This window comes from Chanos chanos, chromosome 4, assembly GCF_902362185.1.
Source record: "Chanos chanos chromosome 4, fChaCha1.1, whole genome shotgun sequence".
NCBI lineage: Eukaryota > Metazoa > Chordata > Actinopteri > Gonorynchiformes > Chanidae > Chanos > Chanos chanos.
The window spans coordinates 37,434,756-37,451,451 of record NC_044498.1 but is presented as its reverse complement, the minus strand read 5'-3'; the positions used below and the strand labels follow the sequence as shown (position 1 = coordinate 37,451,451).

At 43.1% G+C, this 16,696-nt stretch overlaps 1 protein-coding gene across 1 annotated transcript in view; it reads right to left on the bottom strand.

Moving 5' to 3' along the window:
- Positions 1–363: 363 nt before the first annotated feature.
- klhdc3 (kelch domain containing 3) overlaps positions 364–16,696 on the bottom strand; it is a 28,389-nt gene continuing 12,056 nt past the window's right edge. The window contains exons 9-11 of the mRNA XM_030771196.1: positions 3,404–3,477; positions 2,488–2,566; positions 364–649 (exon numbers count right to left, since the gene is read on the bottom strand). Coding sequence (XP_030627056.1) covers positions 583–649; positions 2,488–2,566; positions 3,404–3,477 — 220 coding nt within the window. The 3' untranslated portion in view covers positions 364–582. The remainder of the gene's footprint in view (positions 650–2,487; positions 2,567–3,403; positions 3,478–16,696) is intronic.

Sequence of the window (16,696 nt, the reverse complement as noted above, 5' to 3'; positions counted from 1 at the left end):
TAATGATTATCGATTGACTACACAGGGACATTTTCCTGTTGTCATATGTCGTCAGTGTTCGTTCTCACTATCTCCTCTCTTAGGCCAATCAACACAATATTGTAGCTTCCAATGTCAGGACCCTCCACAAGTCTGATTTCCTGAGCCATGCTGGAGGAGGGTGGAAAGAACCAAATCTGAGCATTTTCACTGATGATGAAAAGAAAATAGGAGAAAAGTGGAGAAACGCCATACAGTTTTTCTTTCTACTTCAGCAATCTAAAAGAATACCAGATAAGAATGGTTACATGGTACGCTGATTCATGTAAAGAGAAAAAAAAAAAAAAAAAACACAGGCCGGTGCCATTTGTCCGCTCAGGTGAGAGAGAGGGGGGGAAAAGGTTTAAAAAAATTCAGAAGTACCTCTTTCAAAAATGAGAAACCCCATAACTGGATGAAGAAAATGTTAATTAGTCTTCACTTATAAAACCATTTACTTGGAGTAGGAGTTACCCGAAGGAAAAAAAAATCAATCCGGATCCAAACGGTGTGAAATCAAGCTTCTCCAGATAGCTACAGATGCTCTAGGTACCTTCTCTGTTCTCAGCCATGTGAGGAGAAGATTGGTCGACTGATGTTACTGTTGGTCGTCATGGCTGTCAGCTCCCACCTGCATGACAGAGAGCGAGAGAGAGACAGGAAAGAGTGTGAACTAAAACTGTGAGGACAGGAGACTCCGAAATCGGTTCGTAGAGGAAAAAAATGTGCTCAATACTTCAGCTGAAAGAGAGCACAGAGACTACTCATCAATACTGTAATCACAAACTAGAGTGATGTTGACCAGGCCCAGACAGACAGAAAGACAGATCATTTAGGAAGAAAAGACACTAAACTGAGGATCTACTGAGGATTCAGAAGATACTGACAGACATGAAACACTAGTGAAAAATATATAGATGGGCTTTCATTTGTGGGTTAAATATCCTGTGCTCCAAAACTATTTTTTTTGGGGGGGGGGGGGGGGCGAAAACTGCCATATTTCTGAGTATCTCTCAATATGACATTATTTAATAGTTCAGTCACCATCTGTCATTTTGCCTCCATGTTAAACACAGCTTTCAGTGATCAGATACAGGTTGACAGACAAATGGCTTGGTAGAAGTCCGATGCAGACAGAAAACTGAGGGGGGGGGGGGGGGTTCTCAGGTCTGTCTGAGGGAGAATGCACTGGATATGGGCAGAGTTCATTAAGCAGTGGACAGGATGGCTCAAATGAAGATAAGAGCTACAGCAACAGTTGGATTCTCCATTACTATTAGTCCATCTGTCTCCTTCATAGACAGCAGTGATGATGTTTATCAGCGAAAGGGTGCACCATAGAAAGTGTGATCAGTCTCAGTGATCTTACGAGGGAGACAGGAGGACAGAGGAACACAGATGTAACGACACAGAAACTGTGAAGACTAAGGCAGTCAGGGATGGACAGAGTGTAGAGACAGTTGGCTCTGTTTCTGATCTATACAGATCATTCTCACTTCCACTTTTATGCAACAGATTTAGACTGACTTTTCTAGGGACAGATGGAAAAAAAAAAAAAAAACACGATGATGTGTAAGAAATGCATAATTAATCACATGTTTGGATACTTCACTCAGCACAGAAACACTTGTTTTTTTTTTCTGAAGTATGAGTGAATGATTCTCTGTTGTAAATCTCATGTTCTATTGTGCCTTAGCTTAGTTAGAGGGTGTCAGAAATGAGCTGATGGAGTCATGGGTAATGTATTTTGCCTTAGTTCAGAGTGATAATGCGCTTGACTAATTGGTTGAATTATTGGGCTCTGTTGAGGCTATGAGGTATTAGCAGGGTTTAACGGTTTCTCATTCTCTCTCTCTCCATCATGGCTGTTGTTTTTTTTTTTTTTTGGAGCAGCTCACGCGTGTAACTTGATAACCAGGAGCAGGGGCTGCTGACAAGGCCTAGAGCTGACCTGATGAGGGGTCAAAGGTTGAGGTTCAGATTGTTATCTCTGGCTCTGATTTCACACTCACTCACTCCCTCTCACTTTGTGTGTGAGTGCGTCGTGTGTACGAGCTCTGCGGGATGAGGTGTACCCCCCAAAAAACAGGTTACAGGACCCTTCTGGAGGGCAAGGGGAGTCAAACGGACCTCTCTGACCTCATCTAAAAGCTTCTTAAGTTTGGGGAAGACCTCTGTTGACACATCAGGGCTGGGTAAGAGAGATTAATTGTACCCTTTCAATAGAGAGAGGAGAGGAGTGAAAGAGAAAGAAAATGACTTTTTGGCCCAGAGAAGCAATGCACATGAAGCTACAGGAAGGAAGAGATGTGTGATTGCAGATGTGACAGACCAGATAAGCAAACAAACAAACAAACCAGAAAATGTATGTATCAATGCTCATTCATCAGAAATACCACAGTAATGTGGGCAGTATTAGCTGCAGCTCTGAATGAATATACAGAGAGTTTTAGATGATGATAGTCTTACCGGATATCCTGAGGTAGCCCTGACTGTTCCAACCGATACTGAATAACTGCTAGCTTGCATAATGTCTTCAAATTAGGACCTGTACAGGAAAGAAACAACAACAACAAAAAAACAAAAAACAGATGGGCATAACTCAGTAAGACATATGGCAGGACATATACATTTACTAAAATAGATTGCTTAAAAAAAAGAAAAGAAAATTCCTCAGTTTTGAACAAATATCTATAGACAGGGGTAGTATTTATGATCTAGAACAGAGGCTTGAGCCGGCACAGAGAGACAGAGAGAGAGAGACCACTGAGTGGCACAAATACACAGACAGTCATGACTAAGAGCACACACAGAAATAGGTAGTTCAGACATCAGCCTGCAGCAAGATCTGTGTAAAATAACTTCCTTTTTCACTCATGCTCTAATGGCCTAGCCCAGCCTCCCCTCCACGCCACCATATGGAGGGAGAGGGCAGAATGCAGGCACATGCCGGCTCATGTGAGTGTGTAGAGAGGTGTGTATGTAGACATATAGGTGTTGCCAGTCCCAAACACTACCCTGCTTTATTTTCCACCCACTCCCACAGTGCCTTGCCTGGCACTGCCCAAGCGTCAACAGGAAAGTGCCTTTATTTGGTGTCTGGCTGCCCTGGGCCGGATGTACCCGTGGTGTCCCTGGACCCAGAGCAGGAGACTGAGCAAAAACAGGGATTACACTGCTCACGGGAGGGAGAGACAGATAGAGAGAGAGAGGGAGGGGGAGAGAGAGAGGGAGACAGAGAGAGGGGAGGTGTGCAAAAGAAAAAGAAGAGAAGAGAAGAGAAGAGAAGAGAAGAGAAGAGAAGAGAAGAGAAGAGAAGAGAAGAGAAGAGAAGAGAAGAGAAGGCAGTGTATGTTTAAATATTCTAGATAGATGGACTACTCACTGAAGTCTAAGATGTACAGGTCAGAGTGATCCATCAGGTCAAACTCATCTCCCATCCCCTGCAGTGGACATGGGCTGAAAGAACAACAACATAAAAAAAAAGAAAAACAGCAGGTCAGATAATCAGGGGTGCTTCAGAGGCATTTTAAAATCTTAAGGTTCTATTTGTCTCCATGTTCTGCATGGCTGCCTTAGTGACTGCAGGAGATCCAGAGAAAGTGCTGAACTTTTCAGCATGTGTGAGAGCTAAAGGTATGTTTAAAGGAAAAGGAAGCAATGGACATAGTATTGATTACATAAATGATTTCTGACACAGGAAACCGGGTTTCTAACTCTCACTACCTCTTCCTTGCTTTACTAGGTCTAAGCAGGTCTCAGACAGGATTTAGGCAGTGTTCACTGAAGCACTGCCCTACTACTGTTACACTGTTCAGCGAACAGTAAATACACAAATCACACAAACAACCTGCATTCGCTCATGGAGCTGTTTGTTCATATACTACACTGTCCTTTGACAAGGATATCTCTAAGAACAATTAAATAAACATGCTCTCTCTAAACATGTCCTCTCCTCTCTCCATCATTCATTCCCTCCTCTTCTCTCTACCTCTAAACTCTGCTTTTACCATCCAGGTACAGCCCCCCCCCCCCCCCCCACTCACTCATACAGGAGCCCACCAAGGGTGGGGGTTCTCCCTGGACGTGTGTTATCAGTGGCTAGCACTCCTTAGTATTACAGGAAACTGACATAGTCCTGGAGACACAAATCCCAAGCTGGACCGTCTGATAGAGCCTGACCCCCCCCCCCCCCCTCCCCCCCTCCCTGCATCAAATCACCATCCACATCTGTTTCCTGCCAAGGCCCAGTGAACACTGCTCCAGCATACACACCTGAGCTCCAATGCCACGACTCAGAACAACAGCACCACAAAGGCCGACGTTCCCCACTATGGTGTGAGTCTCTCCCAGAGAATAACGAAACAGTCACATACCAGGGCCTGAGGGATGTGAGTTTTTCAAGACAAAGCAGTTTCTCAAACCCCTTTAATGCTCTCTTTGCTTGTGACTTTGTTCTCTTAGTTAACACAATAAACATGACGTTTCGACACTTGCTTTAGCAAAAATCATCAAGTGAAAGAGCCATATAGGAGTATTGAAGACTGGCCAGTCACTCAAATAATACTTAATTGACCCAGGCGTGATTCGTATAATGATCCAAAGATTTGGGTGTACGTTTTTGTACGAGCTGAAATGAGCAAGCAGTCCACCATCACAAGGCCTGATGTTTTTAACCAAGACCAAACATGAATCAGAACAGTGATGTCAGCAAGTGACAAAGGTCAGCAAAACAAGATTACAGCACTGTCTACAATCTAATTCTGTATGGTTTCCACGAGTGCTTTCTGGTTTGCCCTCTCATGTCTTAATGGACTGTGGACCACATTCCAGGAAAGACTTTATAAAGGATTTCAGGAATGATCATATACCTGTACAATGGACTAAGCAACAGCTAAGAAGTCTCTCTGCAAATGACCCACAGATTGATTTGATTCTATTAATAATAATGATGACGTACAGATGAATATTCAATAATAAAATAAATTCTTGTAAGTAAATTTCTGGAGTTAGGTCATAGGGTAACCAGCATGCAAAAATTGCCAGAAGACTCTGGATGGTATATGAGCTCTGGATTCACTTTAAGACCTGGAACATTCCAGATAGATGCAAGTTGGAGAAAGTCTCCTCTTCAACCTGTTCCTCTCTCTGTCTTCCCCTCAGCCTACGCTCTCTCTCCCTCTCTCTCTCTCTCTCTCGTGTCCAGGATGTTGTAAGGCTTTTACGTTCCTAATCTTGCCTAAACAAACAAGGTGGCAGTTTAAAGCGGCCAGGAGAGGCAGGGAGCACGAGCGATGAGGTCCCAGGGGTCCAGCTGGAGAACTCATTACAAAAACCCTCCCCACCTCAGTTCCCCTGGGAGGTCAGCCACCCTGGATTAGTCCCCGCCCCCTCCCGTAGCCCGTTACATTAGCACGCACACGCTCCTATTTATTTGTCTTTATCTGACGCCACGCAACTCAGTGTTAGTCAAACGTGCCCTATGAACCCTGCAGATATCCCAAAGAACCAGCTTTTAAGATAACACCTTTCCCAAAGCGCTCTGTTTTTATTAGTCGAGGACATGTAACTAAATAAGGTTTATTCAGGAGCATTGGTGCTTTGCTTGAAGACAAACAAAAAAAAAAGCTGTGTAGATATTTTCTCTGTTTAATCTCTCTCATAAAATTGAGGTTAGTTGAACAAGTTGACCGGAAGTGTTATTTTCTAGGTGTTTCCGTTGTGCCTTGTGAATCATCTCATGTAAATAGCGTGGGTGAGATTTGGACTGCTTACAAATGAAGACACAGCTGATACAATTGGCATTAGTAACTGTTTTTTTTTTTTTTTTCCACAACTCACTCAGAAAACGCCCACACCGGGCATGAGAAAGGGCAGAAATCTGCCCATGCTTCCGAAACAGTCCAGTTTTCTAAGGAGCATCTACCACACAGTCATCTATGCACAACCCACTGCTTGGCACAGTTGAATTCCCACACACACATAAACAGACACTTTCACAAGGCATTTGCTTGTAACCGAACTATGTACTCGATGGGGTAGTTACGCTTTCTGATAAAGTATTACTCTTCCTATCTCTGCATGCTGCTTTGGGCAATGACCAGTAAGAGATTCAGCCTTCAGGCTCTGCTGGTTCCCAGTAGCACAGCTGCAATGAGCAACCACAGTCAGTCATACAGACAGTAAGCATAAAAACTCTGAGCTCTGTAAACCAGATAAGGACAGAACCATCAGAGGCAGAAGAGCCAGGATGGGAATAGGCACTCTGTGTTTCTTCGGTACTTGTAAAAGACAGTTAGATGTGAAATTGAGCAGAACTTCAGCGGATTGTCATGCATGACCACACGTTTCATGACAGAGAAAGAGGAAAGGAAGGGATGAAAAGAAAGAAGGAACTGGGGTTTCAGGACTGGGCTGAAGTGTGAAAACGTTGAGGCGTCACTTTATGAGCTCTCCTGGTGTTTGATGGGTCGTTTTTGTCACATGATCAGCAAAGTATCTCTGAGTGGGGGAATTGTCCCTATTTCACCCTCTATCCCGCCAACCCCCCGCACTCTCTCTCACACATACACACACACACGTACACACACACACACACACATCCATCCACCCATCTACACACACTTTTTGTCACAGGGATGACAATAATTCCCAGCCTAACCACTGAGATATCCTCATACCTTTCACCGCCCCCTGGGCTTGTAAAAACAGGGCTCGCTGTTTGAAATAACATCACTATGGATTTCTGCTGAGGACATACTACTGCTCTCCAGCTATGCACTAACATCACCACTGCTTCTCTAGACCTACAGTTACTGAGGACTAGAGCATAAGAAAATGAAATGGAAATGAGATTACTCTTCAAACAATACGTGAGTCTCAAAAAGCCCGAGCATCTTCTATAAAGTGGCATCACCAACTCCCAAGGAAATCACTTTCCCTGGGAATTGTCAATCATCATTTGCATGTGTCTCAAACAGAGGCTGAACTGAACGAGTCCACCCTTTACTAGTCATCTGTGTGTTTTATCGGCCGTATCCTCATTCTTGGAAGGATTTGATGTGCAGTCCATTTCCTCTTCCTTCTTCCTGATGACCCATAGAGTTCAGAGTAATGCAGCTCTGAGGAACTCATCATGCAATATGACTTCCTGTGGAGAAGCTTATCAGCTGCTCCAGACACACTGCGCTACCTTGTTGCTATAAACACACACCCAAAGCCCAATGCAATCCAACAACCTTTGAAGTGTTAAAGCGATAATTAGATATTTAACCCTACCCCTAAGCACAAAAAAACTGTCGCCACCAGCATGTTCAAATCACACAACATTCTGACAGAAGATTTAAATTTTGACATCTGTTTCATTGCAACAGTGACTCTTTAGAGCAAAGGCAGTTTAAACCACAGCTTTTTTTTTTTTAAACACAGTATGTTGATGTTGACATCTCTCGTTTAGGACCAAGCATATGAACCCATGCAGGTAATAAGTGTCAGTCTGAAGGTTTAGAGGGGTAAGGGCGATCCAGACTGTTGAACACGGATCCTGATGTCTGTGACGCTCATAGGCAAATGAGGACTGCTTGTTACTGGAATACAGAATAATATGGTCATTTTTAATGATGCACAGTATTTCCAAAGGCGAGCGTTGCATTACAGCACTCCGTAAGTGATCATCACTCTCCCACCGTTGAGTTATAAAATGCCCAATGTTGCATAAGGTCCGAGTCATAAAACATCAGGGGTTAATGTAGTTACAATCTAGCTTGTCTTTTCATACCTATTTTCTGATGTGTTTAAACCAATACATACCTCCTTTTTGATTAGAGACTTATCCTCACATTCCGCAAAACTCTGACTTCCTCTGTCTTAATCTCAGAAAGCCTTAATCCCTGGCTGAGGTTGGCTATCAGAACCCCTTGGGACCGGATGGTGGATTAGGCAAGAGAGTTAAGCCTCAGGTAAGAGTGGAGACGCTGAAGAGCTGGAGAGAGGGGGCTTGGCTCCCCATGAGACGGCCAGAATTTAGATTACAGATCATTACAGACATTCAGATAGACCAGCAACCAATCGCATGACTGTGTTTATTCCTCTAATTGCAGTATTCAAGCTGTGCTGACATCTTGAGGGTTTAAGTTTAAAATTAGTCTACAGTTATAACAGAGTCACTGTTCAACCAGACCTGGTGATACCAGGCAGACCTGTTCTCATGTGAAAACAAAAATCTTGTCAAATTATCGCCAAAGCGCTATCTTGCTGCTCGGTAGCTGTGTTTTAAATGGCGGAAGTGAAGATTAAACTGCATTTAGGAGCCTTGAGAACAGCTGGCTTATATTAGAAATGCACAAAGTGGGTTTTAAATGGTCCCCAAAGACCTATAACCTGAAATTGGAAAACTAACTCCTGTCGCTGGAAAAAAAAAAAAAAAAAACTCCTCTCTGATTAAAATTTCTTCAAGCTTCTGTTTGACTTGCTCAAGGTCGACCACACACAGGAAACAGGGACAAAGGCAGTGCAGACAGGGCCTTTCAGCTGAGTGTTCACCCCTGACAGAACAGCCTTCTGTGGGCATTACCTTGACATTAAAACAACATCTTCAAGTTCTGTTTAAGATTGTGATCTGTTCTGGACTACTCCATGACACTGTGTCTGTATTGGTCTCATCAGACAAGCTGCAGTCCGGCCCTTCCCCCACAAAGCTCATATCGATTCAGTCAAAAGAGTTGTTGGGTCCAGAATTCAGTCAAGTCCAGAAACCATTTCTTTAGTGTTAGAGCATGTTTACTGATATGTCTTCCTGTGGGTTCTGTCAATCTACTCCACAGTTATTCTGGGATAATGTCAGGGAGGTTAAACCTCAGAGAGAACAGCATTCATCAGGATGTCTGAAGATGGATGGTCTGAGGATAAAACTGCTCGACTGAACCAACCAGTGCTAGACGGAGCTAATCAAGGATAACCAATAAACAATCATTGAAATGTCACTGAAGGTTTGTCAGCTTTGATGCAGTCTCTTTCCATGGGACCTGCAGGTGTTTTCTGTTCTCTTTGTCTGAAGGGTCGTGTCTCATGGTTTACTGCACCTCCTCCTGCCATGGCGTATCCTGCTTGGGGTGAGTCTGTTTGACAGACTGAATGTGTGCACAACCTCCAAACAATAACGGAAACTTCTGCACGCTCCCCTCTGACCCTTATGAGTGCAGGCACGGGTCTGTACGTGTGTGTGTGTGTGTGTGTGTGTGTGTGTGTGTGTGTGTGTCAGAGAGAGAGCGAGACAGAGAAAAAGAAACATAAAGCATCAAAAAGCCTGATCCAGCCAGATTCTGATACAGTAACCAGGCCTGTTAAAATAGCAAAGCATATACTGAAGCACATTTCACATGGCACATGAAAAGAATTTTCACTTACAAATGGAAGGGTGCACAGGACTACTGAACTCGAAAGACAACAGGCTGTAACTGGATGCAAATCTTGGGGTTCTCCTAGGTGTTTAGTCTGCGTGACAAGCATTGGGATTTAAAGTTAGCGCTATCGTCTAGAGCAGTGCACAAACACACACTGCAGGAGGCAGATAAGATGTTCTGTGGCTACACTTCTGAGACACTGCTCCTTTGGGTCTAGTCTCACTAGAGGATGAAGATCATCATCACAAAGCACTCCCCCCTCTTCAGTGATGAACGATGTTAATGGTGAGTGATAATGCTGTAGAATTTAAAAAGAGCCACTGTCCTGTTCCATACCTAATTCCATTTAAAAAGATCTTGGTGGGACAGGTTTTTTGTTACATGTTGAAGATGCGGAATTAAGAACAACGTCAAACAATATAAAGAACAAAAACAAAAACAAAGCCACGACATATAGTAGACTGTTCCTAGACCTGAGAGCAAATGTAGACACTTTTTCGGAGACAAACTGTTACTTGGCTTTTGGGGACAGAAAAATTCAATTAAAAAAAGAAAGAAAGAAAAAGAAAAACAATTAAAAAAAACAAGAAAACAAACAAAAAAAAATGTATAAGCGCAGTGTAGCTTGGATCAAACAGGTGAGGAGTATATTTATCTGCAGTAAATGTCAGCCATGTCGTCACCAACCCTTGTATGTGTGCTGAACACAGAAAAACACTCAATTTGTGCCAGAGTGTGTGTGACTGCCATCCAGTTTGTGTGTGTGTGTGTGTGTACGCACACATACCACGTGGACATCAACCCCATGGGAGGGAAGTTATGACTCACACATAGCCCCACACTCCTCACATACACACATATACACACAAACACATACACTCACAGTGGGAAAAGTGCCAGGAATGGGTAGGGATGGCTATGCTTATTGAGAGGGAAAAGGAGTTTAAAGGAAATGGAGGTGGGGGCGTAACATGACTTCTTAGATATGACTGGTTCTGTGAGGGACTCATTCCTGCTACTGTCAAGGTGAAATAAAATTACCCCTTCGTCTGAAACGATAAACACAGAAAGGGAAGTGATTCATGACCACTTTATTTTAAAAACACCATCTCATTGTGGACGTAAAGGGGTAAAAAAAAAAAAAAAAAAGAAAGAAAAAAAAACAAGTCCAAGACCACAGATGTCTGCCTAGCACTTACAGAACTAAACCACTGTGTGACGTCACATCTTCCACATAAAATGAGGGTAAAAAGAAAAGAAGGAGAATCAGAGGAGCCTCGCTCACAGAAATTGGGTTTACTAAGCCAATGTTGATCATATTTACTAATATGGTTGACAGATATCAGCTTTAAATATGCATACCAATCTAACAGCATAATCAGATGATGATACACTACCACTATAAGCTTTAGGAAACTCAAGCGTCATGTGCGTCACCCATAGCCCTTCACCTATCAGTCATTACTCACAATGTAGAAATGTGCATCACCAAATAGTGAGCCAGCAAGAGAAAAGAGACATACACACATGTGCACGCATACACGCGCACACACACACACACACAAACCCACACACAAACACACGCACCAGATGTCTGTGACAAGTATCCATGTCCAGACGATCAAACATCATCTAGTATTTCCCATCCACTACACTTCCACTTCATAAAGCACACAGGACGTTTCTTATGGTAATGTGACCACTCAATTTGCCTCTCAATGGGAGTATATAAACACCGAGCCCTTGGCTGGGGCTGCCTGTGCAGAGAGGGAGAGAGAGAGAGCATCATCAAAGCAGCTCCCATTCATTCAGAAAGGTCACTTTAGCATCACTGTGTACAATGAACCAGACATGTCAGACTAGCTGCACTGGCAGCAGTGCCACCGCACTCCTTTAAAAGGATTATCATTATGTACTGCACAGACAGCTAAGGCCACTGTCCTTAGAAAAGAGAGACACTGAGGAAACACTGACAGCTTCAAAGACAGTCCAACTGCCTGAGTAATCAAGGCTCCCATTCAGTTCATTTAAACTGAAGCTTCTGCATGTTGCCATGTAAGGTTTTGTGCGGCCCTTTGGTGTGACATCACAGTCCGCTTGTTCAGTAACTTCTCTTCATCATTGGTTATGACTGGAGAAACCATGGCATGCTCTAACCTACCTGAACAGTTCTCATACAGTCCAATGTTGACCCAGAAGACATGTCTGACAGGAGAACCTGGTCACGTTGGGGATCAGACAGACCATAGCAGTACCAATGGCCAAACATTCCCAGCAGTAGTATCAAGCACTGCTCTTAAATTCACACAAATAACAGACAAAGGAGGATGCATCACACATATCTGCTCTCTGTTCCTCTGGAGACAATAATTCAATACATTATCTCACATCCTAGTGATCCCTCATTAACTTCCCCAAGACTTGGTTGGAATGAAAACTAAGAACTGAACATCTCTAGTCTAGAGAGAGGGGAGATAAGCTAAACTGAATAACAAACCAACCAAACAAATAAATAAATAAAAATAAATAAACAATAAATGGGGCGGTTCATCACCATGTCACCAAACCCAAGCTGTCCCCTTTGCGAGCTCCCAGCATGCCAATCTGTCACGTTCCTGCTCACATCCTGTTCCCATTTCCAATCTCCAGACAGTGTGCTAAAAACACGGCCCGTGTCATCACTACAGGACACAACTCACCCACAAACAACAATGACATCAGCCCACACACACACACACACACACACACACACACACACACCCCACAGGAACAAGATGACCTCATTCATAATACTATTGATTGGGCTATTTTAAGAAAATTATGAGAGCTTATGGAAACACAAGGCATTTTTAAGGCAGCCAGTTACCAAAAGTCTCTGAAGCAGTTTAATGTCTCTGCAGGACATAAGAAAATAAATGTTTACTCCTTAAACCAGTTTAGTGAATCTGATCATGAAAATGGCTGATCCTCCTTACTTCAGTGTGAGTAGGGATGAAAGGATGGAAGATGGTTCAGTAAGTAACAACCATGTGGTAGGTGCTAAAAGCCACTACAGGTGTGGGAGGGGTTAGTTGAGTTACAGTCAGTCCTATATCACATATTTCAGGTTGAAATACCAGTGTCCAAGTACTGGGTAGGCAGGACCTCAGTGTTGATTCAGACAATCAATACCCAAACCAATACTGACTAGACTTGACCTGACTACTACTGATTTTTCTTGATTTGATACTAAGACTGTAATTACTTATTATTTATTGTCATTACTAAGCAACGTTAGGTGAGTCAATGATCTCTTGTCACCACTGGAGTGGACAGGTCAGAGATTTTGGTGATTTTCCAGAATGGTTTGGTCAGTGATGATTCATGTTAGAGCAGCTTGGTCAGTGACTCTGGTCAGTGTCACAGTGACCACTTTTCTAAAGGCCAGAGGACTCTGTGTGTGTGTGTGTGTGTGTGTGTGTGTGTGTATGTGTGTGTACATAAATGAGCTGAGCAGAAACAGCAGAGAGCATCTCAGGTTTCTCTGGGTGAGAGAGGAGGCTCCCAGAGCTAATAAATCAGGGCCAGGGCAGAATTTCACGCCTCTCTGCAGCTCAGCAGGCCTGTTTACTCGCCTGTAAGTGGAGTTGAATGGCCCGCCACTAACGCCCACAAACACCTCCTCCTTCTCTTAAATGTATGCATAATACACACACACACGCACACACACACAGAGCACTACAACCCAATGCATATACAGAGCCACGTGCACAAAATGTATGATTCACACACAAATTAGGAATGTCAAAAAACAGTGAAAAAAATTGAAGAAAGATGTCTGGCTTACAAAGATGAGTGTCACGCGATTATCTACAGCAGCTATGAGCTGTGACTACATCCTATAAAACAAGGGCTCAACACAGAAGACCCAGGAGAAAAGACAACGCTACAAATTGCAATAATTACCAGCATCTTACCGCTGATTCCTGTGGCACTGCTTCACAGTCTATTCACCTGTTACTCAGAGAGGATTATGTAGAACATCCTACCCTTCCTCTATGTGCCATACACACACACACACACACACACCCTCTTACACAGTGTGGGAATGTGCTGGTACTAGACAATCGTGTGTGGATCTGTACCACTGCAGTAATGATCTTGTTCCTCAAACTCTTGTTTCCCAGACACCTTGGGCCCTAACGCCTGTCCAGTCCCAAGCACGACCCCTTTGAACACAGTGGGCTTCTGACATGCCGGGCGTTAATAGTTTTATTGGACTTCACTAAAGCAATAAATTATCACCATACAAATTCCTCCTCTTTAAGTAAATATCATAAACTCTGGAGGTATATCAATAGAGGGGGATCTGGTTTGTATCACTTCGAGACAGGTTTTCTCAAGAAAACAAAAATGGCGGCAATAAATCGAGAGCCCATTTCCTCAGAGCGTTTTGCACAACAAGAAAACACAAGCTGCACGTCCATTTTCTGATTCATGGGACTCCGTGCTAACGTTTGTCACTGTCACTGGACCAAAAACAAATAGCTGGTGGGCCATGATGGTCACTCTAGATGTCATTGCTACAAATTACAAATAAACACCATTTTCTCTCAGCTAAACAAGTCAACTGACATTTCATTAACACTTTCAATGCAAATCTTCTTAATGGTCTTTTTGTATGAGGTATGACATTACAAAGTTAATGGTTGACAACAGTCATACAATGGGGTGAAAAATGTTGGTCAAATTAACCAGCTTTGGTAAAGCTTGTCTCTAATTTTCCTTTACCTAATTTACTAAGACCACAGCACTGCAATGCTACTATGTATTCTCCTTCACATGAGTCTTAATGAGGAGAAAGATCACTGTGTGTGTGTGTGTGTGTGTGTGTGTGTGTGTGTGTGTGTGTGTGTGTGTGTGAATAGAGGACAGGGAGAAAAAAAACAGAAAATATCGGTCAGCAGTCATATGTATTTAACTAGTCAAGACAGTTCTACACTTTGATAAAGAGCATGTAGACGTGTGTTCACTTTTCATTAAGGACATCACAGTATAAAATCAGATAGGAAAAAAGCCTATGTCTTTGAGTATCTGTGTAGGACTTGCATGTAGATGTATGTTTTGACAGTGAGTGCTTGCGTGATTGTTTGTGAATGCAAGTGTGTGTGAGTGAGAGCGGGCTTAAGGGTCTCAGTGAAAACAAAAACAGGCCATGCCTGCTTCTCTCCCTGCCTGCCCGTGCACACCCTGGACAGCCTCTGTGTGGTCCCCTGGTTGGAGTTCTTGTAAAGGATCATGCTCCAATTTGTACAGTAACCAGAAACAACGCCCCAGCCGAAGGGCATGCTGGACCCAGAGTGACAGACGCTCCACTGGGTATGACATCCTTCACACCACCCAGTTACTGACCAGCTCTTCCCTCTGCTTAATTCCCTCAGAGCAAACACACATGGGCCATTCCAACAGCATCACAATGTCACAATAAACAGACTTTAAAACTTTGTGCTTTAGAAATCTTTAAAGTTAACATGTCTCATTTTAGATCTATTCTTACATGTCTTACATCATCTCTCCATTTGGTTTATTGTAACACACTCTGAGTTGAAACCTTTTTCTTGAAACTTAATAAAAACCTTACAATTATTATTCACGTATAATTTCACATAATTGCAGCCCCATGTGCCTAAAAGTGTTAATTTATCCGTAACAATGATGATAATAACAGACTACGGATTAAGACTCTTCTATTCTTAATCATTCACCGAGGATTATGTAATAGAGTATTGTATACAAGTTCACAACCCCATTTAAACATCTTGCAGCCATTTCATGGGTGTCAGCATGAAAACAGGAACAAGTGTGTGAAATAACAAATGAGAGGCATAAATGATTGTCTCTCTTCAGGGGTGAATGTGGGTCATTTAACAACCTGGAATGTTCTGGGTTCCTTCTAACACTGAAGGGAAAGTGATGAATTGTCAAGCACAATACGACTCACACAGGATCGCGCACACGCACGCACGCTCGTGCAGAAGCGCACAGACACACAGAGACACGCAGAATGAGAAAGAGAGGGGAAAAAAAGGAATTGTTTATCTCTTGCACTGAGAGCTGGCGTAGTACTTCAGGTGCTTAAGCAGTGTGATCCATTCCACAGTCTCTAGACAGTTTGTTTCTCTCTGGGTTGGTGTGAAGTCAGTATAGTCTGCATTATCTTCCATGGACTAACAGGAAATCATGAATCCTGAGAGGATATCCTGTCCTGATCCCGTGAGGCACATCCCCAAAGTGCACCCATCTCAATTCATACTAACAGTGTTTCACTTCTTTCACTCTTCTGCAAGCAAATCCCTCACCTCTTCAGCTAATCCTGTTTAGCCAGACTCCTTCAGACTCCTCTCACAGAAACACAAACACACACTCTCTCTTGCTCTGCACCTCACACATACAGAGCTTCTCTCTCGGCATTTAAACGGAGACTGGGAAATTAACCAAAATTCAACAGGTAGCGATGAGAGGCCATATAAACTGTACATAAACGCTGTACTTACAGCCATAGGACATCAAAGTTGATTTGAATAGGTCTCTACATATTTAAAACATGTTGCCTCTTGGTTAGCCAACTATCCACTGTGACAAGAACCTTATCTGGATGCTGCTGTTAGTGTAGTGCGTTAAATGGTAACCACTCTACCCTTGAATTTATGTATAAATGGGGCCAATCATCATAGAGACATAAGAATTTATGTATAAATGGGGTTGAACACCATTGAGACATAAGATTCTGTGTATAAATGGCAGTTGATCACCATGGAGAAATTTTATTTGAAAGGGAGTGAGAACAAGGTCCAAACCACATACCTTAGCACCTTTTTATATGTTACTTCAGCAGAAAGTGAAAGAATTTTCTTTTTTTAAAGCTACAAAGTTTTTCTGGCTTGGCCAGATAACATTGTGTTTTGAGAAAAGTACAATTTCTGTGGTATCAGGTTATTGGTGATTTGACTGTGCCCTCTGTGTGATTAGGCCCTGTGCCCTCCTTTGGGACTGTGGGAGAAAAGACAGAATGGGGAGGTGGGTATGCCCCGTTGACAGAGGGGTGGTCCGATTACGACCGCCTGCTGGCAGTTATCAGCGCTGGGTTTGCTGCTGTGGAGACCAGGAGAGTGCAGACGGTGTATCTGAGATGTGGTGGACTGCACCGGGGAGAGCTGCAGTGAGGCTCTGTGGGTCTGGAGCTCTTCTTATGGGCACAGTGGGGCTCTGATGATAAGACTACTGGCTACAGATAACGT